We start from the raw sequence: 26,868 nt of genomic DNA on the forward strand, positions 1-26,868 counted from the left end.
ATGGTTCTGCTCTGCATTTATATGCTGGAATATGGGAGTTGTTATTCCCACATGGAGTCAGCTAGCACAAGGCAATGTCACACGCATTGCCATAATTTCATATTATTTCATATGGCAGCATCCCAGTTGGGGTCTTCCTAATAACTACATCCAACTGTATTGGAGAGTATGAAGAGCGACAGTGAATGAATGCAGTGAAGGAGTAGTCAGTGTGTCAGCAGTATCTGTGACAAGGCTTGTGGAAGTCATTGTTGCTTATGGGGCTTTTAGTCCGCCGCTGCCTACCCTGGGTCCAGAACCATGTAGTGCCCAACAGACCACAAGATCAAGCCATTCGAATAAAATATATAATAAAACACCAAGCTAGGTCCGGCTGCTTTATATATAAAACGTATACAATACAAAGATACTTCAAAAATTCAGAGACAAACACCTTGCTATACTCCTCATAACACTTTCCTGTATATGGGGCAGGTCGATGGCACACGGCCGATGTTAAAATCTCCAAGAGTATTTGTTTCTTAATGGAATGTAAGAGTTCTGGGTATAATGAACATGCATCTGCAGAGAATTGCTAAGAAACTGCGGCTGAATACTGTATGTGCGTAACACTCAATGAAAAAGAAAAAAACCCACAGCATTACTATAAAGTCCTCTTTATTAAAGTGGCCTAGATATAAAAACAAAAGTTTGGCTCCATTTAAAAACTGCATAAATTAAAAGGAACGGCCAGGTTTAATGGTCAACATCTAAAAATTCAAGCGGCTCAGCCTTCAAATGTTTACTGAACAAAGATGTGTTACAACCAAAGAAGGCCATCCAACTTTCAGGTGGGTTTTCTTAAAAGTAACCCGATTTGGCATTAACAGTCATAAAAATCCCTGGCTCAGAATGACCGCAGCTTCACAGATTTTGGCAGCCATACTTCTTCCGTGCGTGTACGACTACAATGACATCATCGAATCCTACAACCCAGGTCAGTGAACGCAATAGGTTAGTAAATGCTGCAGACTGATACAAAGCCATTCTGCGCATTAAAGCTCGTCGTGGACGTATGTAAATTCTCGGGCAGAAATGTAGCCATCATTGTCCTCATCTTCCTTTTCAAAGATACTCTCCACGAGGACTTCATGATGGGTGTCATTTACTTGGGATCCATGCTTCTGAAATTCAAGCTTTAAATATTCTTTTACCTGTTTACAAAGGGAAAAAAAATACACACACCATAATTTCAAATCCTTAAATACCACATCTATAAAAATTTAATATTCAAACACTATTATACCTTGTAATTACATTTATAGAGGCTTATTATATGTTTTATGGTTAATAGAATTTTAATCATGTTAGTTGGGTAATTTAGGAAAAGAAATGTGCTTTCCATACTTGAACACTTAGTTGGGTATGCTTGACGACACAGCTTGAATAATTCATCATATCATATGAACCTTAAAGCGGTCCATTTATATTTTCAGTGTTTTGTTTGCAAATGGGGGACCTGCATTTTCTCCCATGCCCTAGCCAGAGTTCTCTTCTAACACGTGGTAAGCTTGCTGCCAGTCAGCTGCAGCACTGGCTCTGGAGCTGCAGCTTCTGTCTAAGGGAAGGCATTTATTTTTGCTTGTTAAATGCCTGTAGCAAAGAACTTTCATTTGCATTCATTGTTCATCGGGCTGCCTGGGGCACTGGCATTATAGTTTATATGGGATAGGAGACATTAAAATGCATACTCGTGGTTGTGAAAAAGAAAAAGTATACCTCTTGTTTTGATAACTTCCAGTCATCATTAAGATCCATTTGCTGGAAGGATTCGTGGGATCTTGGTCCATTTCGGATTTCGATAAGGTCAATGTGGAAGATAAGAGTGCTCTCTGGAGGAATTTTACCTGGAAAGCAAATACAGACGTTCTCAAACACTTTCTGGCCACAATACAAACTCAGGCAAAGTGCAGCAATGCTGTAGAAACGTCGGCTAGACAGCATTTCATACTAAGGTTACGTAATACCGGTTTGTCTAGACCACAGAATTTAGCACGCTAAAGATGAATATCCCTTAACTACCAGTAACAGTCCCCACTGTTCAACTATGTTGAAGATGGATGGCTTGACGCTGGGAACAGTTTCCCTTCGTAAAGCTGGGTTCAGTGGAATGACATATTCGAAACAGACAACACAGAGATAGGTAAATGGGTTCCAAATAAGTTACTAATGCACCAAGTCGTTTTCGTGCCAAATTTTACAGTTTCGTCCAAATAATGGATGAACACATGCAACACTGGATGAAAGAAACAAACAAAAAAAAAAAGTCTCAGTCCGACCCCGATATAGCAGCAGCCAATCCACATATGTATATATTACAAAGTTCAAAGAAGGTAAAACAAACTTTACATACATACACGTCTTGGACAAATATGGTCACACAAAGAGAAGGCAAATATGGTTACAAATATAGAGACAAGAAGGTGCAACATAGAGGCTTACCGGTTCAAACAGGTGCAGAGTTAAAGGGAGTGCGCGAAACCCACATGCATTTGTTCTGGATTAAGGCTGGTGGTTTTCCAAGGAGGTACTCATGCATAAAATACTAGCAGCCCCGTGTAAAACAGGAAAGGTGTTAGTATACCTGAAGTGGAGCCAAATATTATTTCTGCAAATACACACAGACTAAAACATTACTCATGCATGACGTGCTGGCAGTCTACACATAAAGGAACGCTAAATCTAGCGAACGTCTTGCTAAAACATATTCCAGTCATCCCGACATCGGATTTCTGTCTGTTCCATGCACATAGTAAAAAAAGTAACTGGAACTGGCTTTAACAGCCATTTAAAATAGAGATTCCGTGACTTTTAAACAATCGCATGCAAGGAAAGTATTTTACATATTAGTAAAAAAATAATATATAGTGGTAATCCAGATTTAATAACTTTGGCTTTCATGCTAAAATCTACAGTGTGATTGTTAAATATATTTGGATTTGAGATCTGTAGTAAATATTACACCAGAGAGACTGGCACTGTAAAGGAACCTACTTTACTCAACTCTACTAACTAGCCATAATCCTCCAACTCCACACTTCCAAGAGAACAGCTTACTGTACATCGGTGGCCGTCGCCCTTTTCATTGTCTGGACTACCTATACAACCAGTCTGCGGTTAATAGGAACCCTAAACTAAGTGACTTTTTAAATAGTCGGTAGATACTGACTTTTTAATAGACTGGTTTTTATCTATTTATACATTCTTCATGGAACTTGGACACTATATATGGATTTTAAGTATTTATTTTAGAATATTTATTTATTTGGAATCATGTATTAAGAGTTGCTTGTAATATATAAATATAGGGCTGTGTCCCATAATACATTTTATGATTGATTAATCTTTGGATGAGAAAAGATTGGTGATATAGGAAGACAAGTCATTGAACTATACCCTATTTGGAAATATACCCTATTTGGAAACATCAGAGATACTAGCGGAACAGTAATAATGACGTGGGAACCATATCACGAAGCTGTGGACAATCAGACAGCAACCATACCTGGAGATAAGTCCGAGTGACATACATGCCTAGTATATTCATCCAAGTGTAAGTGCATCGATTACCTTCTATTATTTCTTTGAAGAAGAGATACATCCCATGTTTTTTTTGCCTTCTGTCTTTGTGCTTTTTCCTATATATGTGAGCCTGCATACAGACCCCAAGGAATCCTATTCTGAATACCACCCAAATTTTATGAGTGCATTGAGAGAATGAATTGGTCAATAGTCGTCCATTTTGACGTCTACACTATACCAGTCTTTGTTTTTTCATTGTCGGTTTACACAAGCGCCCCTAAGTGGAATCTGTTTGTGAAGTTACAACACCTGGAGAGTATTTTACAGGGTTGCAGCTGTGTTTCCGTTAAGAAGGGAAGTATACCCCCTTTGTTTTTATTTTAGCCCACATACGGACGGGCACTGGTTTTCACATTTACTTTACAAACTCAACCAGTCTGAGTTTAACAGGAACTTTCTCCATAACGATAGGATATTCATTGGGAATTTACACACCAAGGCAAAGACGCATCCATTAAACTAAGCAGCACTCTGAGCCAACTAAGCTGAATTTACTCGTCAACACCATGACTGCAAGGTTTGGAGGTACCAGATGAACAGCGGCTCCCTTTATCTACATCCCTTCCACGTTTCACGATAAAACCCATTTCATTAAATACGCTTTGTTACAGGTCTTAAAAAGTGGTTGCCCCGGCAAGCCGGTTTACCCTCTCTACATTCCCTGATTTGTATCTAATATCACGCACGTGTATAGCAATGTCCCTTTATTAAAGAGGGCAGCGTACATTAACACAGCATGTAATAAACCAGGGTAAAAGGGGACACGCGAGCCCGTAGTAGCTTCTAGGAATTACCTTTCCCTTCTTTCCCATACGCAAGAGCTGGTGGCACTACCAGTTTTCGCTTTTCTCCGACACACATCTCCTTGAGGCCTTTATCCCAGCCCTTAATAACTTCTTTAATGCCGAGCGTGAACCACACCGGTTGGCCGTTGTTTTCCGCGTAACTGAAGGAGAAGGAGAGACAATTGCTCAGCCTAGTTATACCAATCAAATCGATCCTTTTTTATATTATATGAGATATTTAATATATGTGTGCTGGGCTGGTAAGTACATATGAGAGGCAATCTCACACAATGGATCATATTGATTAATCCCATTACCTACAGTCCCCAAATTTACATTACCCCAAAACTGCTGACAGTGTCCTTTAATACAGAAGGGCTGCTGGGTCCATTTAGCTCATATAGCAGGAGCTGAAATCCCACCCCCCCAAAAAACATTAACAATAAGTTCAATGAGTATTAATCAGTAAGGCACACCATATTATTGCTTATGGTACACAGTTTGTATTATTTATCACCAGTTATTACACGATATTATTAACCCTTTCACCATAGCTCCCAGACCCCAGAGGTTAATCCCACTCCCTGACAAAGTCTATATCTCTGTCCTTCTTGTAAACCCCCTTGTGGGTTATCACAGGATGCCTGCAGGAGAAGCACTCACGTGGAGTGGAAACGGGTCCCATTCTTTTCTAGGAAGCCTTCAAAGTGAACCAGCAGCATGTCACCATTCTTGGTCTTCCTCTTGCAGAGGAATGGCTTCTCCAGCACCTTTATCTGCACCTCGGGCCCCGGTATGAGGGCTCCGCTGGCGCAGGCGAGCAGCGCGGTGAGTAAGAGCAGGTTCATGTCGGTGTTCGCTCAGTAACTGTGCATGACACGGAGCCCTGAGGGTCCTCTCACTTCTCCATTAACGCCTCAGCACCCGCAGACGTGGCACGACTACTCCTACACTTACCGCCAGCTGATGGGCCGCTAAACTGTGCAGCTTTCATTCGGATTGGCTGGAAAGGTGGGCAGGGAAAGCAGCTAGCCGGGGATGTTCATTGGTTCGAAGGCGACATCGCGTGCACCGGTTGTGAGATCCGATTGGCTGCTCATACATTCCAGGAAGAGAGTGTACGGCGGTGAGAGGCGCTGTGCTTTCGCCTATTTGATCACAAATCTCCAGCCGTTCGGGCAGTAGAATAGCGGGTTGTTTGCTCTCTGGCGATTGAAACGTACAGTGGGCGTTGTGTTGCGTCACCAGGAGTTGTTATTTACTAGGTACTAGTGTCTGTACTTCCGCCCGCGTTGGGTCCTGTGTCTGCTGTAGTACTGAGACATCAGCTCAGGGGAGGCACAGGGCTGTCAGTAGCACGACTTTGGGGCATGCGAAGTTAATCAAGACAAGCCCCGGAGCATGGAAGGGATATTGCACAAGTGGACCAATTACCTGAGCGGTGAGTGCTCCTGGCCGACACATTGCTAATGCGATTTGGAGATTTAGCCTGTTATCTATGTCATGAGGATATCGTCTGTATGTACAGGAAATACCGGGCTGCTGGACGCTGTATATTCACTACCATAGAGCTGTGACCTCACTATACATTATGAAGAGCCTACCACAGTGAGCTTCTGCTTCCAAAAGATCTTTGCTGGCCCTGCGTCACGTATAGTTAAATCAGTGAGATTTCTTTTAAGCCTTAGCTATTGATTTATGAATTATACAGGGCCAGCTCAGTCCTTCTTGCTGGAGAAATTTAATAGGGGTAGCCCCTTTTACTATATGTAGTGAAGTAAGGGAGCTCTCCCTTTAGTGAATAAACCCCATTGTGATGTGCATCTGCTGTGGGGATTTTATCTGTCCATTTCTTTGCGGTGATATAGTAGTTAATTTTTATTAAAAGTGTTATGGTAATACACATTGGATGCTTGTTATGGCTGTTTAAAGCAGTGCTGGGAAGTTAAGAGTCTCCACTATCCTTCACCCATTCATTCTACCCTGCAGTGCTAGTATCCATACTAACAGTTGGTATCTTACCTGTTCAGGTATAAGATAGCCTGGAACCATAATGGTTATTCAGTTTATTTGAGAGCGTTTAGCTGATACAAAGCCTTTGGAAATAGTTTTCGATCACCCTTGCGCCTGCCCGTGCTATTTCCCCAAAATAGAGACTAAGAAGGGGTTATCTATAACACAGGATTGTGGCTGGCTTGAACTGTAGCTGTATCACCATGGCAACCAAGACCAGTTGAATTGGTCCACCTGTTTCTGCGGTGATACGAAATATTCTGGACCATGATCACGTTCCCTATCCCTTTTCATTTTATTTGTGTGAATATAGTGTATTGTTGCCTTCAGACGAAGGCTGTCCAATTGCGCGTAGTGGCCTGTTTTTTTTTTTTATTTTATTCCAAGGGCTTCTCATTTTGTATTGTTTTACTTATCATCGCACAAGTAGGCATTTTACTGAGGCCTGTGCGCAGGCAGCTAAACATATCAACCTACTTGTTTTCAGACAAGAATACCCAAGAACTAGTGTACAGCCTTGATTTACATGAGTGAAGCTTTTGTTTTTTGCTGCTGCTATACATACCCTTTTATTTGACCCCTTTGTGACCAATGACATACCTGGTATGTCCTCGCTTAAGATCTCTCCCACCTCACCACAAATGAGGTAATGTCAGCCAGAAGCAATGCTGGTAACCATTTCTTTTCTCTGTTCTCTGCGACTCTCCTCCTCACAGTGATTATGAGTTGGAGAGAGACATAGAACTATAAGAAAACCGTGTCTCGCCCCCCCCCCAAACTATAGCCCAGATTTATTTAAAAAAAAAACTCTCTATACTTGAACTAATGCTCTTAAATGGAACCATCCGAAGTAGCAGAAGCTAATACAGTGATATAAACATGCATGGGATAGGCATATAACTATCCGGGCTGATTAAAATGGGCCGACCAGACGGACTAAATGGTTCTTATCTGCCGTCAAATTGTATGTTTCTATGTTGATAAAGCATGTGTAACAGAACGTATATCGGCGGTGTTTGTTGACATGTCATGACGCAGCAGGAAGCAGCCTGCGGTACATGAAGTGCAGCTCCGATGACTGGGCTCTTTATTCAGAACTTTATAGGCATGTTTGCTGATATTGCCAAGATTTTATGGTGTTCTAATTAGAGGTGTTGCGGGAACTACACAAGCTCGAGCTATGTTTTATTATCTTTTTGGTACGGAAGAGTTACCGTTAATGAACTGGAGGGACGAGACCAAAATGCATGTGCTATTTATAATATGCTGCTGGATTTTATCCAGTTTTATAAAAAAAACCATAGACATTGTGAAACAGTTGTTTCATTAGATTTTTGTTTTATTTTTTGCCCTTTTCATCTTTCATTCAGTTGATATTCAGGATTTATATTTAATGTTCATGTTTCCATATCAACGATTTAAATTAACTGTGTGTGTGAATTTGATGTATTGCTGAGCAGTGGTATGGATCTGGGAACCCCAAACGTCTTCATTAAAAGAAGGGCAAATCACCAGCTTTTTTTTGGAAGTTGTGCATTCTAATTAGGGGTGATGGAGGTAAACAAAAAAGTAAAAGAGGTAGAAGCGGGACGCTGTTTGTTTAGAGTCTTTAGTTGTAGTCTGTTGTATAGCTTGGCCAAACCAGTACTGGTTATACTGGAATTCGGACTGATCAATCAAGACCGGCTGCCTGACGGTAACACTCAAGCACCTGTAGCACAATTTTAACACCCATTATAAGTAATGGTGCTGATGATACACATTTAAAGCATTGTATTGTCAGAACAACACCCTATCTTCACGAGCGATGACACTGTGCATTAAATAGCATTTACATGACTGATACTTAATGATGTATCTTTGGCTTCCTAATGTTTGGATTCCACTTTGTACTGTTTCCATACATGTACCGCATTTCAAGAAGTATACACCTTTTAGGACAATTTATTAAAGAGCTGGTCTTATTATGTGTGTGTATATATATATATATATAATAGGGCTGAAACAACTAATCGATAAAATCGATAATAATCGATAATGAAAATCGTTGTCAACGAATTTCATCATCGATTAATCGGATCGATTTTTATTGATTATAAAAAGAGGTTTTTTCAGAGCAAATGCTCTGAAAAACTCCTCTCCTTATATAATCCGATCTCAAACAGAGATCGGATTATAACACCGGAATCCAGATCCCCCGCTACGCTGCAGGGGACCTGGATTCCTCTCACTGTCGGCCGGTCTCTCACTTCCGTCTCTCTCCCCCTCCCATCTGCCTCCTCCCCCCTCCCATACATCACTCTGCCTCTCTACCCGGCACCGTTACTGACAGGCACTTTCCCTGTAGCTTCATAGAAGCCTCAGTGTAAGTGAAGTGCAGTAACGGAGTCTGTCTGTGCGATGCAGACCCCCACCGGCTGACAGAGAATCATCCTCTCTGATAGCCGGTGAGGGTCTGCATCGCACAGACAGACTCCGTTACTGCCCTTCACTTACACTGTGGCTTCTATGAAGCTGCAATGAAAGTGCCTTCAGTAACGGAGCCGGGTAGAGAGGCAGAGCGGTGTATGGGAGGGGGGAGGAGTCAGAGGGGTGTATGGGAGCCACCCTCCAATACACCACTCGGGCTCCTCCCCCTCTCATACGCCACTCTGCCTCTCTACCAGGCTCCCTGGTGTCTTGTCAGAAACGGAGGTTCACAGGAGGCAGAGTGAAGTATGGGAGGGGGGAGGAGGCAAAGTGATGTATGGGAGGGGGAGGAGCCAACGTGATGTATGGGAGGGGAGGAGCCAGAGTGGTGTATGGGAGGAGGCAGAGTGGAGTATGGGAGGGGGAGGAGCCAAAGTGATGTATGGGAGGGGAGGAGGCAGAGTGGTATATGGGAGGGGGAGGAGGCAAAGTGATGTATGGGAGGGGAGGAGCCAAAGTGATGTATGGGCGGGGGAGGAGGCAGAGTGGTGTATGGGAGGGGGGAGGAGGCAGAGTGGAGTATGAGAGGGGGGAGGAGCCAGAGTGGTGTATGGGAGGGGGAGGAGCCAGAGTGGTGTATGGGAGGGGAGGAACCAGAGTGGTGTATGGGAGGGGGAGGAGCCAGAGTGGTGTATGGGAGGGGGAGGAGCCAGAGTGGTGTATGGGTGAGTTATAGTGGTGTATGGGGGGTATTATGAATTTTTAGGGCATATAGGGGGTATAAGGCATATGGATATTAGGCATATCAGGGGGGCATAAACATATCTGGGGTAAAAGGTATATCAGGGGGCTCAGTGGCATATAGGGGGTATCAGGGGGGCATAAAACAAATCTGGGGCTAAAAGGTATATCGGGGGCTCAGTTGCATATCACTGGCATATAAGGAGTATAAGGCATATCAGGGGGCACAGTGGAATCTGGCATATAAGAGGTATAAGGCATATATGGGGGCAGAGTGGCAAGCTGGGGGTCAGATGTGCATAACTGGGGGCAGTTTGGTAAATAAAAAAATTTAAACAAGGCTTTTTTCTCAGTTTTTACTAAATATGAAAAATAGTTAACATATGAATTAATATTTACTAATAACTTTGTATTAAAACCTAGTTTGAGAAGCACTGTGTTTGGGTTCTTGTAGCTTTTATTATTATGTCAGTAAAATAAGAAGGCCATTGCAATAAAGAGATGAAAGTGTAAATTGTACGTTTTTTATTGCAATTTTTCTTCAATTTAAAATAATGTATTTTTTTATCCGATTAATCGATTAATCGACAAAATAATCGGCCAACTAATCGATTATTAAAATAATCGTTAGTTGCAGCCCTAATATATATATATATATATATATATATATATATATATCCCCTGGTGTATCGTCTGCTCAACTCAGACCAATGTAGCGTAGGACTATCGAATAGTCACTATGACAATGTGTCAGTATTACATATGGTTGACTACCACTGCCTAGCCAAGCAAAAATCAAGTATTTTTCACGTAAAATCAACACCCAACGATTTGCTATATTATTTTTACGCTTCTACGGAATGTTTTTTTGCGAGGAGCCACGTTTTGAACCCAAATCTGTTTTAAAGGTTCAAATATATGTCTCACATAGAAAATTATAATTTGTAATTACTGTAATTCCGTCCCAAGGAGCCACTCCATCCAGGCTGCTAATCCAAAATGCATCTTAGAACAGTTTCCCCTTTACAAATTCTTGGGGTACATGACCATGTGCCTCAAATATAAGGAAGAGTAATCAGTGACCAAACTGCAAAACAATGTCTAGTCACTGGTTTCCCATCCCTAAACACAGAAGTGATTGCTGAACAATGGCCTTCTATGCTCCTCGGTCCCTCAGAGTTAAGTTGGTCAACATAGACAAGTCCAGGGATTTGTAGGTACGGCTGTCCCTCCAAATAAATGACGTTTGGAGGAATAACTGAACCTACAATCTCTGGTACACAAATGGTTCTGACTATGGTCATGATGTTTGCAAATGCATTTATGTATGTCTATGAAAAGTCATTCATCTTGGATCATTTTGCATTGTAGTTACGAAAATAGTATTGTGTGTTCTCCTTACTATTTGGTTGGTCTTCCGACTCATACACAACTTGTGGAAGATGAGAATATACAACTCAATTTCACATTCCCTGTATAGATATTTTATTTTGTTCGCTTGTAACAGCAGTGTACCCCAATCTTATAATAATGTGGGTTTTTTATTTTTATTTATTTTTTTTAAATCCCTGTAATGCACTTTTTTCTTCGTTTTAGATTTGCGAGCTGAAAGAGGCACTTTGATTCAGTGTGCATGGTTACTGTGCGATATACACGCCTGTTTCCTGACTCCTAGGAACATCAGATTAGCTTCTGAATCCCATCTTAATTAGTCACTATCTGCACCAATGACCTAAATAGTGGTTTAGAATATTATTCTACATTCTGCATTTATAATTATTATTTATGGAAGTATCTATACATGCACAGCCATACACCAAACAGCTCTGATTATCACATACCATGGGGCTACTCTGCCTGTACTCATCATCGCTATAGTAAATTCTGGGTCAGGTCATGAGAAATAAAAGTACTAGGTCAGTGCAGTCAGACTTCTGCTTGCCTTTTGTTTTGTGTCACTAACATCCCTAATATGTTGGAATCTGCCATTGCGCTTGGTGAAAGACAGGGATGTGTAACTACTACCTCCGCTAACCTATCCATAATAAGATTTGGTTTATAAAATTTCTGAACCATAAACCATTCATTGTCAGAATTGTGGCATTTCCTGGTCCTGGTGGAAGGTAACTGTATCTCTGCTGGGGATTCTGTAATTGCAAATTGTTGAAAAGACACTCCAGTCCTGTTGTCCTGATACGACAAATGAGGCAGTACTAAACCTAAATTGTTATGCAGGCCTTGAGGGCTATTTCACCAGCATCCCTGTCCTAGTCAGTTGGGGATTTTGCTATGGAGCTTCTTTATCTGTTGAAAAGACACTCCAGTGTCACCCGGGGGCCCCTAAACGAACAATGTGTGTGAAAGTACTTGTGTATGCATTGTTTACAAAAAACCTATACCTTAATGAGAAGCTGCAGTTCACGCCCTCTGTGTGTCCCTTAAGGTATTAGTGGGAAGCCGCTCCCATCGGGGGTGCAACACACCTCCTGCACGTAAAATAGCTGGGGGGGCAATGCATATTGGGGGGATTTGCAGAGTCCAAGGGACCTCTCGGCTATCGTTTCCTTTAAAATGCATCTGATGATTGAGTGGCTCACAGTGACCCCTCTTTTGGGCCAAAAGGTTTTTGAATAATAAATATCTTGTAATCTCTTTTTCCATTATGTTCGTTTGAGGATTTATTTCTACAAGCTTAGCGATGTTGACTCAATCAGATAAGTACCATGCAGTAATTATCAGACATGTCAATAAATGCCCTTCCAGTTTTCCTCTTTTTTTCTTATATATCTCCTTCTTTAAATTGGGACAAGCCAATAAATTTTAATATGATTATTTAATGTCAATAATTGACCAAAAGTTGTGCTTAACCTTCCAAAGTTAGACTTCCCTTAGCATCGAGTCCTTCTGCAATATCATTAATAAAAATATTAAAGAGAATGGGTCCAAGTACAGATGCTGAGGTATCCCACTGGTAACAAGACCTTGCTCTGAATATACGCCATTGACTACAACCCTGTTGTCTGTCGCTGAGCCACTCCATACTCCATTCAACAACATTGGGATCTAAACCCAGAGATTGCAGTTTATTTATAAGTCTTTTATGTGGCACAGTGTCAAAGGCCTTACTGAAATCCAGATACGCAATGTCTACTGCACCACCTTGATCAATTACTTTAGTCACCCAATCAAAAAAATCAATATTAATTTGGCTCATCTTCCTGAGGTAAACCCATGTTGTTTTTGATCTTGAAACCCATGTGACTTCAGATGCTCGACAATCCTATCCTTTAAAATAGTTTCCATTCATTTCCCCACTACTAATGTATTAAGCATTGCTTGAAGGATTCATCTAAAGCCCCTGACACCCCTACTATAGAATGTATAATAAAGCATTTTGTGAGTACTTCCGCCATGATCTGAAATTTCTGATTGGCTGCTGAAGCAGCCAATGAATGAAAAGAAAGTACACCAATTAAAATGGGAATACTTTACACATGTGCACTGGGGGATAATCTGATTTATGAATGCAGCGTACAGCCAGCTCTGCTTATTAACTCTTTACTTCACGTTCACAAGTCCAATGCCAATTGCATCTCCCATAGGGCATTTAGCTTTGGCTGGGTTGTGGGTAAGGGGGGGCAAATGCATTTGGTGGGATTTTGCAGACGACCCCCCCCATGCATTTGCAAAATGGAATTCATGAAAGTTGAAAGGTACCTCGCACCTATATTATGCATTAAAGTCGAAATGATGATTGGAGTGTCCTTTTAAGAAAAAAGTTAAATTGCACTTTAAAGGGACTGTAAAGTACAAAAATCAGTAAAAATAGAAAAAATAACCAATAAAATAAATAAATAAACAAAACATAAAAACCAGGTTTCTCTGCAATCAGAAGCAGCCTGCATTGCATGTTTGGTGTAATGGCGCTTTGGTACAGACATTCTCCCCCTGTAAGATTGTAACAAAAAAGTTTTTTTTTTTTTTTTTCAATTTCACCTATTTTTGTTATATATATTTGAGTCCAATACAGGTATGTTAATTCTGGCAACGTAGAAATTTCCTAACAGTGCTACCCTATCGGTCCTGGTCCTCACCAACATTTTGTGCCCCTCCATTGTGGGTTCCCATGTTCACTTTTTTCTTCTTTTTCTGTGTTAAGTAGACAGAAGCCACATTCAAGTCAAACAATTTTATCTGATTAATGAATGATAAATTAACTTGGGAGAATGGTTATTCTGAACAAACATGGTAAATATGGCAGAAAGGATTAATTCCGGACCTTTATGGTACAAAATTCCACTGGTCAAGAGAGAGTTAATATAAAGGATCTGATTTTGGAACATTTATTTATACAACAATGCGTGTGCTGGTAATAAAGTATGCATTGGTATTGCTTATGAATCTCCCACCTATTCCATATTGTTTCTGCCGGACCAGTATTGATTGATTTTTAATTGGGTGTTTTCTTTATACACCAGTATGTCTGGAATTCACCCTTCCCTTCCATTGTCCACTTAATTGTCGGGTTGCTGTAAGAAATGTTTGCTATGTCATCTGGTCCTTGACTTCGAGATGAATATTAAAATCTATATATCGCTAAGTTTTATCTACTGGCCAGGAATCAGTACTTACGGAGTAGAGTGATGATATCATCTGCAATCTTTATCATGAATAAGAATAAGCACTGATACCCTGTATGTGTCCGTTACGGTTTCCTCGTTTTAAGCTACCTTAATGTAGAGCTCTACTTTTCCTTTATTTCATATTCTCCCTGGGATTTGGCCTAGCCAGAACCCCCATATCTATCCATCTTTGGTGAAGGTATATGCCCTTGGCTATGAAAAGACTTTGGTCTCTGACTAAAGGATAGTTTGTGACAAATGTTAACGTTACCTACTAGACCTAAAATGTGCTATTTCAGATTGAGCTAGTGTATCAAGTTTCTTCTCTTTTCTACAGACTGACCTAAGCCTCTTATTATACAGTTGCAATGGTAGACCTTGAGGATTTGCCTCACTCGCTTGAGTTAAGGTCGTGTAAGATGTAAAGTTCCTACCTGGCTCCTGACTCTTACTAAGTTCCTTATTTGTCAGTTTGAACAGAATATATGCCAGACACCGTAAAACGATTCTACTCTGTGTTTATTCCCTTGCTGTTGTATTGCTAATCTGAACATTTCTCTGATGTTGTTTTAGGGTGGCAGCCTCGATGGTTTCTTTTGCGTGGAGGGATATTGTCTTATTACGACTCGAAAGAAGATGCTTGGAAGGGCTGTAAAGGAAGCATTCAAATGGCCGTTTGTGAAATTCAAGGTAAAACTACGTCCCAATAGAACGTTCAACAGGATTCCATATTAATTATTTTTACTGTTCTATTTGAAAAGTGAGTTACTATTATCGTGACTTATTGATGTATATAGCGACATTGTATTCTGGAGCACTGTACCGTGGGTAGATAGGACATAGCAAGCAGTGCATCACACAAAAGGTGAGGAGGGCCTTTCTCAAAGGAGCTTACAATCTAGTTAGTGTTGTAAGCAAAATGCTGGTCATATATATGTAACTTAAATCGTTCTGTCATGCCTGATGCACATAAATGCATTGTTATAGTGAGTGTCAGAATGTTCTGACTTAATTGGGAAAACTGCCAATCACTTCTAATGAGGAGAGATTTAATTAAGGCTTTACTTTGCGGCTGATACTTTTCGAAAGGCTTCATAAGCACCAATGACTTTCACAAGCCTTGTTTGACCCAGATTACCTGCCCCCAGTTAGCATACCTGGCAACCTCTTCTAGTTGTGTCCAAACACGGCTCCGCTTCCCCAAAATCACCCTTTATATCGGGAATTTCTAAACTGTGGTTTCAAGTTAGACGTAATAATAAACTCTTGGCCAATTAATGGAGGGTATTCTGTATCCAGTGAGGAATTGCTTTATAGTTTATACATTTTCTTGTCCTTTATTTTTGCCAGAACTTTCAATATCTTTAATTTTGAAATGTTGGGCCTTTAGTTCACCCCACAGATAACACACGGATGGACTTGGCTATTCCAGGGGAGCAGTACTTTTACCTGAAAGCCAGGACGGCAGCTGAAAGACAGCAGTGGCTGGTGGCGCTGGGGTCAGCTAAAGCCTGCATTACGGACGTCCGCACAAAGAAGGAGAAAGGTGAGTGGGCTCTCTCTTTATACACCAGGAGATCTGTATAAAAAGGGATTCTGGTGCAACGTTTGTAAAGGAGTCTATATCACCATAGCTCCCAGTGAAATGCTCCAATTACAGCAACGTTTCATTGGTTGCTATGGTGACGCTTGACTACCAAGTCACTTTTTATACTTAACCCCTATATGTTTTAAGATACAATATTTTTGAGATACTGGCGTGCAGAATACCTACAGAGTGCCCTAACCTTAAGGCTTTTCCCTTTCAGCTTCTGTTGTGCTTTCTGTATAGATTTCCATGGTCACCTTGGTTTTAGCTTGCGGGACGTGTTTGCATGTTAATCAAATCTTAAGATAAGGAACAAAAAATACTGGGCTGTGTGCAAATGTTTGTTTTTTGGGAATGGGAAGAGTGCTAAATTCAGGAGTTGTCTTCTCTACACTACTGAACACTACGGTTCAAAACGAACTACCGTATTTGCTCGATTTATAAGACGAGGTTTTTTTTCAGAGCAAATACTCTGAAAAATACCCCTCGTCTTCTAATCGGGGTCGTCTTCTAATCAGACCTCAAATAGAGGTCTGATTAGGAGACTAAGATCCAGATCCCCCGCACCGCTGCAGGGGACCTGGATCCTCCTGTCTCCCCCCTCCCATTTAACACCCCCCACACACACACTTACCGGTGCTTCCTGCTGTATTGCCGGGGCAGCGGGTTGACGTCTACGCGATCCGCGTAGACAACGTCCGCTGCAGCCGGAAGGAGGTGTGGCTAGTGTGGCCCCGCTGCCAACTCCACCTCTGCAGCGGAAGGAGACGTCAACCCGCTGCCCCGGCAATACAGCAGGAAATTGGAAGCACCGGTAAGTGTGTGTGTGTTAAATGGGGGCATAGGGCATTTCTGGAATGCCTTATACACCTATATGCCACTCTGGCACTAAGGGGGTTAAAAGGCATATTATGGGGCAGAGTGGCATATAGGGAGGTATAAGGCATTTCAGGAGGCAGAGTGGCGTTAAGGGGGCATTTAATAGAGCACTCTGCCTCCTGAAATGCCTTATACCTCCCTATATGCCACTCTGCCCCATAATATGCCTTTTAACCCCCTAAATGCCAGAGTGGCATATAGGGGTATAAGGCATTTCTGGAGGCAGAGTGCTCTATACAATGCCTTTTAACTCCCTTAATGCCACTCTGCCTCTTGGAATGCCTTATACCCCCTATATGCCACTCTGCCCCATAATATGCATTTTAACCCCCTAAATGCCAGAATGGGATATAGGGGTATAAGGCATTTCTGGAGGCAGAGTGGTACATAGGGGGTCAAAATGCATACCATGGGGCACAGTGGCATATAGAGGGTTAAAAGGCATATCATGGGCCACAGTGCCATATTGGTGCGTAACTGGGGGACAGGTTGGAAAATACAAGGAAATAAAAACAAAAAAAATATTTTTCTCAATCATAGCTTTTATTAAAAAAAATAGTTTACATGAATTAACATTTACTGGTAAAACTTTTTTACTTTAGGGTCGTCTTATATTCAGGCTTTTTCTTTTTTTCCTAAGTTAATATTCAAATTTTGGGGGGTCGTCTTATAATCAGGGTCGTCTTATAATCGAGCAAATACGGTATATCCTATTACTTATTGGTAAAGCACAGAATCTGCAGCTTTGCTTTAATGGGAAAATTATTTTTTTTTTACTAATAAAGAGATGTACTGTATGGGAATCCTAATTTCTAGGGCTTTGAGTACTTTGTGTTCTGCGCACGTATGTGCACTTAAGTATTCTATGGTGGCGTCGATTCCACCTATACAGCATATACACCATCTCTTCTCTCTAGCATCTTTTTAGATGTTGCAATGTGTGTGAATGAATGAATGAACAACCAAACCCTGTTGTCCGCTGCTTGTAAGTAATAAATGCCAGAGTGTGTGATGTTTGCGTATTAACTCTTTACTTCACATTCACAAGTCCAATGCAGATTGTATTAGCTGGGCAGATCAGGGAATCTCAGAAACTGAGCTCCAAAATACTAGTTGAAGTTTCACGAGTGGGTTCACCACCAGGGTAATCTGCCACCCACTGATGACTTTTGTCTGAATTTTGTGCATTTTTCATTGATTTGTTTATGTCGCAGTATCCTTAAGCACTCATTCACAGTCCTTTATATAGTGTTAAGGAATTATTAATCTGATTTGTTGCAGAGAGGCAACCTGTTCTTCAGCATCTGTTTAAGCACAGATTACATTACACAAGAACATGATCAAATCTCTGTGATGACCTGACCCCATCAACTGGAAATGCTTTTCCTTGGACATAATCACCAGTAACCAGCATAGCAGTGTGTGTGTGTAGTTTGTGAATTTATTTTTTTATACTTGTTATCCTCTTCATTCTAGAGTTCAGTGACAATACAGATGTTCTGAAAAGGAAGATGTCGGAATTAAGACTGTACTGTGATATTCTAGTGCAACAAGTCAACAAAACGAAAGAAAGCTCTGCAGTCGGCGATGAGGATTCTCAGGTGAGTTGTGTTACCTGTCATTTCATTGTAGGCTGGGCACTCCTCGAGAGAGAGTGCTGTCAGAGGCTCACACCCCTTTTTTTCTCTTGTGCTAAAGATAGCTTAACCCTGATTTTGTTCTGTAAATGTGTAACAAGACTGTGTTTAGAGGAGAATTGTGCAGCCCATGTGGCATCTCTTCAGGTGTAAAAAATCCTAAAATTCCAGCAAGGTTATTGCCCTCAAGGGCTGAGTTGGACAAGTCTCCCATAGAGATTACTAACTGTAAACTGCTTTAGTTGGAGGAGCGATGGCGGAAAGATCTTATATAGACCTCTGACCCAAATGCTCATGCTTTGTACCTGGGAAAAAAAGTGTGTTGAGTTTTCTGTGTGCATTTTTTTATGTAATATGCATTCTTTTTCCAGGAAAATGTTGATATGGGAACACTTTTGAAATCTACATGTAATACATTCCTGAAAACGCTGGAGGAGTGTATGCAGATTGCAAATACCACCTTCACGTCTCACCTCGTGCAGGCTACACCTCCAGGATCTCCACACCTCTCCGTTCTGAAACCCACCAAGGTACAAAGTTTGCTTCTGTGACATCCACGTGACCGGCTGCTAAACTCCTGACTTGCATACATCATAAAGCAGCATAACACACGCTTCATTCACATGTTGAATTCCATACCCTAGATTCGGCTTGTGACCCCCAACAGGATTGAAGCAAGACAGGGGAAAGATGTATATCTATAGATAGATGCATTTCCATTTCAGATTTGCATAAGTTAACAACACAAGTAATTGGAGCCGAAAAACAATTAACTCATTCCCTTCCTGTAAAAAATATCAATGTTTATCCCACAATTTTTTTCCCTGCATCTTACAGTTCTATACACTAAATAAACATATGCAAATATGTATACAAATTAAATATATATATATATATATATATATATATATATAATCACAGCAATAAAAGGCAAACTTGCATTCTTGCTGCGACCTGTTGTTTTGTGGTTTTTTTTCTTGTTTTGTTTTTTAAACAAGACAAGACAATACTCAAACCTTGCTTTTGCCCACCAGTGTGTATGCTTTGAGATTGAGATTCTGGGAATTTCATGCTTTTTATAAACGCAATAGCTTTTCCTGGAGATTTTAGATAATACGCAGTGCATTTCAAACTGAATATTTGTAGTTGAAGCATTTCATTTTGTTTTTATGTGTCAGGTACGTCGGTCTACATTGCCAACTCATGCATCTGCGCAAAGGTGAGTGGATCTTTGAAAATACATTGCATTAAAAAATAATGGTGCCCATCGCCCCACCCCGCAAGGTGGGACAATATTCTGTCCAGCAGTACAATAGTTAAGTGTATCATTGTTGTCACTAACAAGCCTTTCTGACTGTTTCAGTTGCAAACTTCTTTTTTCTTAATAGTAAACTAACTCTTTCTTTGCATCTGAATAACGGGATGAGAAAGCCCCCCATATTATACATGCTGGGCAGCACTGATCACCGTAATACGCTGCTGGTTCTGTATAGAAAGCAACATCTAGTCACAAAGCTGAGGTTTGCAAATACAGAATATATTGTATTAGGCAATTTAAGTTTTACCTCAGAAACCACTACTTTATGTTAGGGATAACTCTAAAAATGTATAAACAATCAGTTGTCCCTGTTTGGAGGACTATTTTTTTTCTAGATATCTATGGGCAGCCATATATAAATGTCTAGTTCCTTACGGGATACCCAGTCATCTTGCATTATCTAGGACAGAATCCGTAAAAACGGTTTTACCTGAAATATTAGAGCCCTAATCTCAATACCATCTCTTGTTGCACCATAAAGGTAAAAAAAAACTATAAATAAGAGGGCTGCAGGAGGGGGTTGGGGGCAACAGTCATCTCCATGTAAATTCAGAATTGTGAGTGTTCACAGCATTCTACAAAAGAATGGAGAGGAATGTAGGTGTGAATGCACTAATCCTGTTGTCTGTAGACTTTGAACTTACATTTATTTGCATTTTTAATCATCACCATGTTAAGCTTTAATGCACCCTATTAGCCACACATTTGTTGGTCAGGGCTCCAGTTGAAATAACTTGATAACATTTAGGAAAGAGCCCAATTCATAATTAGAATTGTACAGTCCCGGAGAATGCATTTACACTGGAATACTAATATTTTAACGTCATTATTCCCTATAGGAAAATTGAATTGAATAATAACCTTGAAAATGGGTCATTAAAGGAAGAGAACAACCACAAAGAGCATTCAATAAATGAACATGTCCATTGCATCGGTATGGAAATTTCCAGAAACGTGCCTGTCAGCTCTCTGTCCGGTGATTGGAACAAACGTTTAGCAGGTAAGACTACTTAACAAATCTGCTAAAAACTTTTTTTCTTTTTTAATTTGTTGATAATGGATAGTGTAGAAATGACTCCTTCACGTATGTCACAAGAAAGAAAGGTTTGGCTTTTTTTTTGCATAGTAATCTGCCATGGATTTACAGAACTAGGTAAAATATCTCAATTAGATTTTTTTGGAACTATAACCATGGCAGTCACAATATTAGTAAAACAAAAAAGTGTACCCCAATAAGCATACTTTTTTGTTTACTTAAAAGAACAGGTGGTTACCCCAAATTAGATGTTTATGTTTTAATGCTAATTTTTTATGTAAAATATATCAGTGTTGGTGGAATGTGGTCCCAGTGTGCAATTATTGTGAAAATAGGGCTGGAGAGGATAAAATAAATTATGCTAAAATGCCAAGTAGGTAAAAGGTATACTTTACATTTTTAATGTCCCTGCTTTTTGTAAATATGATAGGCCGGGGGGGGGGGGTAGGAAACGAATTTCTCTTCTATTAATGGCCCTTCATTGTTCCTACTATATGTTTCTAACAACATTAAGTGATTTGAATTTCCTTAACAACTAGAGGAACCCTCGCCTTTGGGAAGCTACATGTTGGTTTCACCTGAACTAGGCTATTCAAACCTTTTCCAGGTGTTCTATTTCATAGTTTATTGAAACCATTTTTTTTTATTTAGTGGGAATGCTTTTTACTAAAATAACCCATTGTCTGATCTTTGTTTCTCACGGTCTTTTACTTTCTATGGCCACAGGGGAGAAACCAAACCTTAATCATCCTCGGGTTTTGATGAAGGACATTCATACAGTGGAGAAGCTATGTTTGAGTAGATCCATAAAAAGAAATTTTACTATTGAAGTTTTCATTTTAGTGAACGGTTGAGATATAGTAGTATAAAGACCCAGATATATTCCATCAGTTACATAGCTTTTTTTTATTGACATTTCTTGCTAAATATAATGAAGTGTAACTTAGCTTTTTGCTGCTTTAGCGTGTCTTGTTTCATAATAGCTACTATTAATCTGTGCAGATAGTAAAGGGACCCCGGATACCATTTCTCAGAATGCAGACAGCACTGCAGTCAGCGACCGAACCGATGGAAGGACAGATGTACAGGCTGAAGCACCCTCGGTGGCCAGCACGCAGCAGCAAGATGAAGGTGGAGGTGATGGAAGTGATGGAGGAGGAGAAGAAATGGGAGGCTCTGATGATCTTCACACCTTTTTCAATGCAATGACTCACAGGTATACCCAGTCACCGGGGGGTGGATCAGCCTGTATGTTACCTTATATAAATAAGTTCCAGCCTCTGCTTCCATTCACTGGTAGAAAAACTGGTGTGGTGACCTTTATAACATGGTAATAATTATGATTAAGACATTTCTTCTCCCAAGTAGAAGTGAGCGATTGACAAGTATGCAACTGGTCTTCAACTAGTCGTAACCTGTGCCAGGTCTGCCTACACTGTCAGAAGAGAAATGAAGAGAGATAGAGAAGTCCTAGTGTTTTCCAGCCAGTTTACAGCTGTCTGTGTAAACACCTCCTTTCTAAATTACCGTATTTGCTCGATTATAAGACGAGGTTTTTTCCAGAGCAAATGCTCTGAAAAATCCCCCTCGTCTTATAATCGAGGTCGTCTTCTAATCAGACCTCATTCTGCTGGGGCCAGGCTGCTTACCGGGCTTTGGTCGCGAGCAGCGTCCAGGAGAACAGGAAGCTAGCACAGTCCTCACATAACTCTGCCTCCCCCCTCCTTCCTCTGGGGGCGGGGCCAGAGAAGTTGCTCGCACAGCCACCCCTGCAGAAGTCTGCGAGTGGGAGATCTGCAGTTCAGGTAAGGGGGTGGGGGAGGTTTTTTTTTGGGGGGGGGTATGGAATGAATGAGTATTTAAATGTTTGTGAATGAGTGTGTGTGTGATAGCATGGATGTGTAAGGGGGGTGGGGGGGGGTTTGGTAGCATGACATAGGGAGGCTGCAATCACACTACTATCATCCACAGGTTCCAGCGTGTACTGGCTGCCTTGGCTTGATAGGAGTGTGATTGCTGTTAGCAGTATATATATATATATATATATATATATATATATATATATATATATATCTCCAGAAATGCATTTTAACCCCCCTGTATGCCACTCAGCCCCATGATATGCCTTTTATAACCCCCTGTATGCTAGAGTGGCATATAGGGGTATGGGGCAGAGGGGCATATAGGGGGTTAAAAGGCATATCATGGGGCACAGTGGCATATAGGAGGGTATAAGACATTTCTGGAGGCAGAGTGGCATATAGAGGGTTAAAAGGCACATCATGGGGCAGAGTGGCAAATAGGGGGTATAAGGCATTTCTGGGGGCAGAGTGGCAAGCCTGGGGGCAGATGTGCATAACTGGGGGGGGGCAGGTTGGCAAATAAAAGGAAATAAAATATATATATTTTTCTCAATCATAGCTTTTATTAAATATGAAAATTAGTTTCCATGAATTAATATTTACTAGTAAAACTTTTTTCCTAAAGGGTAGTCTTATATTCAGGCTTTTTGTTTTTTTCCTAAATTAATATTTAGATTTTGGGGGATCGTCTTATAATCAGGGTCGTCTTATAATCGAGCAAATACGGGTATATATAAATTAATTGCCTGTGATGTTATAGGTATGGTTATTAAACCCATACAGAATTTTCCAGTACAGACCCCACATGATTTTAGGGAATTATATGTAGCTATTACGACTGTATTGTATTTTATATTACGACTGTATTTTGTGCTGTTACACAAGCCTTATTCTGTACTTAAGTGACATATTTATTTTGAAGATTCAGCGACATTATATTGGATGATGAAGATGGAATACCAACCGAATATTTTCTGAACTCATGTTATGCAATTGTTCCCGTTCTGGGTATGTGATTGCCTGTATGTACTTCTAGAGTTACTGCTGTGCTGCGTTTTAAAGATGCTGTTCCACCGATGGCAAAAAATAAATAAATAGTATGTTGAGCAATTAAACCTTGGCAATATAACTGCATAAAAAAACTATTTTTTAGAAGCCTTTTTAGTGCTCACTTTTGAGTTTTATGTTCCTGGCAAAAACTATGAATGAGGCAAACATTTACTTGATTAAAGAATTATCTCTGATCTCTATTACCGGTCTCAGAACATATAGGTGCCGGTAAAGTCTATAACCTACTTTAGAGCCCTATTTCCTTACATCCAAGACGTCAGAGACACATCTGTAGATTTAAATTGTTTGTTTCTATGTCTAACATGTACACAAGGTATATATGTGCTCTTTATTTTGCTTGTTGATATAATTAGAACTTAATAATAATTAATTATTATTATTATTAAGAGTTTTCTGTATGGTCATTGACACTTAATGCTTTGTTTTTCTGTAGACAAGCTGGGATCAACAGTGTTTGCTCCTGTAAAAATGGACTTTGTGGGAAATATTAAGGTGAGATTGTATGAAGTCAGAACAATTTGTTTTCAATAACGCACTAATCGGAATAATTTAAAACCAATGGAATTCACTTGGTAGCCGTGTTTCATATGTTCTTTCAAAATGTACGCAGCTCTTCAAGTCTTATAAACACCCTGGCCCAGTAAAGCTATCACAGTGTCTTAAAACTGAACTCTAGTGCATTTATTGAGACACTCGTGGCCACATGCAATCCATATTGCAACTCATTAGACTCGAGGGGCACTTGTTCACCATTCTTAAATGCGTGAATCATATAATTTAGCAAGACTTTCTCTTTTATATCAGTCTGACGTTGACATCAGTTAAGGCCAGAAAGAACACTGTTAAGCTATCCAAAAGTCGCTTCTTTACATGCTTTTTATAAGGCATTGCAATTAAATTTTTTCCAAGCCGATTTATAAATATCATCTTGCTCCTTATTACCTAGAAATGTTGAATCCACTCTAATATCGCGTGCTACTCATGCAGTTGATAATACTTATAGTCAGTAATGCTACTTTTCTTACCAGTTTCGCACCTAATGCTGATGGTAAAGCTTATCCGTTACCATGTTTTCCAGAAAATAAACCAAAAATACATAACCGATAAAGAAGAGTTCACGACTCTACAGAAGATCGTCCTCCATGAAGTTCATGCAAATGTGGCACACGTCAGGAACTCTGCAACCGAGGCTTTGTTGTGGCTCAAAAGGTAAATTGCGGATAACTCAAGAATTGCATGCGTGCATCGAATAGAAGAGCACCTGGATGAGACCGGTATAAAGACAGATAAAACACAACTGCTCTAACTTTCATTTCCACAAATAAAATGAGACTCCCTTTTAATAGATGTTTAGGTCACGTATACATGTAAACCTGAACTCAGCGAGTCTCGGGGAGATGTTCTCCACCCGACTTTTGTTGGCTAGAGATAGAATGGGTGCATGTAGCTGGTTGCACCATCAGGACTTGTTAGTAAGATTGTAGGGATATGTGGCTCCAAAATTAAGCAAGATTATTTTGCCCCTTTTTAATGTAAGTGTTGAGATTAAAGGGTAATATGATCAGAGATGATATGAGACCTACCTGCTCCGCAACTCTATGGTGAACTTCAACGCATATTCATTCTGGCAGCAGGTTATATGTCTCATCGTGTTCAGCGAGTGACGTGCAACTCCCATCACCCTCAAAGGATTAGGAATGCTGTGAAACGCATATCAAGAAGGCTCTCCTTAAAATGCATTTAATTTACTGTGAAATGTTCACAGGATGGTGGGAGTTGCGGGCCAAAGATAGTCTGGCGCAGGATCAAACTGACAAGTAACGTTTCCTTTTGCCCTCCAGGGGATTGAAGTTTTTGTATGCATTTCTAACTGAGCTGAAAAATGGTCAGAACGACATCCAAGCAGCCTTAAGTAAGTGCTATTTCCTATAGATTATTTATTATTATAGAGGAAATTATAACTTATTGTAGCTGCCTCTGATTCTGTCATTCTGTGTCTTTAGGTAATGCATATGGTAGGACATTACGGCAGTATCACGGCTGGGTTGTACGTGGTGTTTTCGCGGTAAGAATTTTTGAGTCTTGTCTGAGAGAATCATTTTCATAATTCTTTATCCTGGTGCAACCAGGGCATTGTCATCTCTCTCCTTCTACCCACTGCCTGCTCAGTCCAGTTTTTGTTCCTAACAAACTTTTAGCAACACATTAAAGAGGCAAAGTGGCTCTGGAACGAACCAGTAAGTGTGATCATCTGTTCCTAAAGCCAGGTGTATCTTATTTAGCTAAAAACAAATGTTCATTCTAACACGAATGTATGTTTGAAGACAAATATAATATGTTGTTACTAAATCAAAGCATAAAAAAACATGTTAAAATAATATCTACAGCAGTGTAGAAGTTCATGATTTACGTAAATCTACATTTCAGAACATAGTGTGGGAAATATTTAATATCATTGTGCAATGCATTTTTTTGGTCTGCGCTTTTAAGGAAAAATGCTCGGGTTACCAGATTGCGTATCTGTGTGGTTCTGTTTGCAGTTGGCCCTAAGAGCAGCACCAGCGTACGATGGATTTGTGGCCGCCCTCGCTGTCAATGAGGGAGACGACAAGAGAGACTCTTTCCATGTTGCCATGAAGAGAGACCTGAGCATCTACCTTCCTGCCATGGAGAAGCACCTACACCTCCTGGACAGTCTGTACGAAAAACATGGTTTGGAATCAGATGAAGTAGTATGAGGAGTAGTGACCGGTCGAAGATTCAGGGATTTCAGATGTCATTGATCTCATTGGTTCCCCTAGGCCAGCTGTATGAGTGGCATCTTCTGATGCTACCGTAACGTCTTTTATGAAGAGCATTGAAAAGGGAAACGTTCTGTTATCTGGACTTCTGTTTTGGCTGTGAAGTTGCCCTCTTAAGGGCTCATAAGTCTATTGGGCTTCAGTCTGAGGACCTCGTTTGAGTAGCCGTTTCAGTGAATGGGGAGTAACAGATAAGAAATGTAACTTATTATTAGAGCTTTGTCATTCAGAGGAGTCTCAAAATGCAGATACCTATATTAAATATATATTATTTGTTGTATATAATGTAGTCACACGTTTTAAAAATTTCATTTTGTGTAAATGAACGAACAGCTAAATACCAAGAGGCTCTATTGGCCTAATAATTACAAGAGAGGAACAAGGCTGGCCGTCTGGGAGCTTGTCTACTTTCAGAGCAGAACATCTTCAGGTTTGTAAATGTACACAATATGTATGTTATATGCTTTTTAAGGCCAAACGGGTTG

General features: G+C 40.4%; 2 protein-coding genes across 2 annotated transcripts; one reads left to right on the top strand and one right to left on the bottom strand.

The window, feature by feature from the left end:
* Positions 1-1,016: 1,016 nt before the first annotated feature.
* FKBP14 (FKBP prolyl isomerase 14) lies at positions 1,017-5,384 on the bottom strand. Its single transcript, XM_053467747.1, has 4 exons — positions 5,070-5,384; positions 4,416-4,567; positions 1,759-1,886; positions 1,017-1,193 (listed from the first exon to the last, which is right to left on the bottom strand). The coding sequence occupies exons 1-4, from the start codon at positions 5,252-5,254 to the stop codon at positions 1,035-1,037; spliced, it is 624 nt and encodes a 207-aa protein (XP_053323722.1). The 5' UTR covers positions 5,255-5,384; the 3' UTR covers positions 1,017-1,034.
* A 150-nt stretch (positions 5,385-5,534) lies between these two features.
* PLEKHA8 (pleckstrin homology domain containing A8) lies at positions 5,535-26,761 on the top strand. The gene is made up of 14 exons (XM_053467739.1): positions 5,535-5,847; positions 14,765-14,881; positions 15,582-15,737; positions 18,135-18,259; positions 18,667-18,825; positions 19,474-19,514; positions 20,453-20,613; positions 21,652-21,865; positions 23,434-23,519; positions 24,016-24,074; positions 24,661-24,791; positions 25,424-25,494; positions 25,586-25,647; positions 26,123-26,761. Exons 1-14 carry the CDS (start codon positions 5,808-5,810, stop codon positions 26,318-26,320), a joined length of 1,620 nt encoding a protein of 539 aa, XP_053323714.1. The 5' UTR covers positions 5,535-5,807; the 3' UTR covers positions 26,321-26,761.
* The last annotated feature ends 107 nt before the right edge of the window (positions 26,762-26,868 follow it).

This window comes from Spea bombifrons, chromosome 5, assembly GCF_027358695.1.
Source record: "Spea bombifrons isolate aSpeBom1 chromosome 5, aSpeBom1.2.pri, whole genome shotgun sequence".
NCBI lineage: Eukaryota > Metazoa > Chordata > Amphibia > Anura > Pelobatidae > Spea > Spea bombifrons.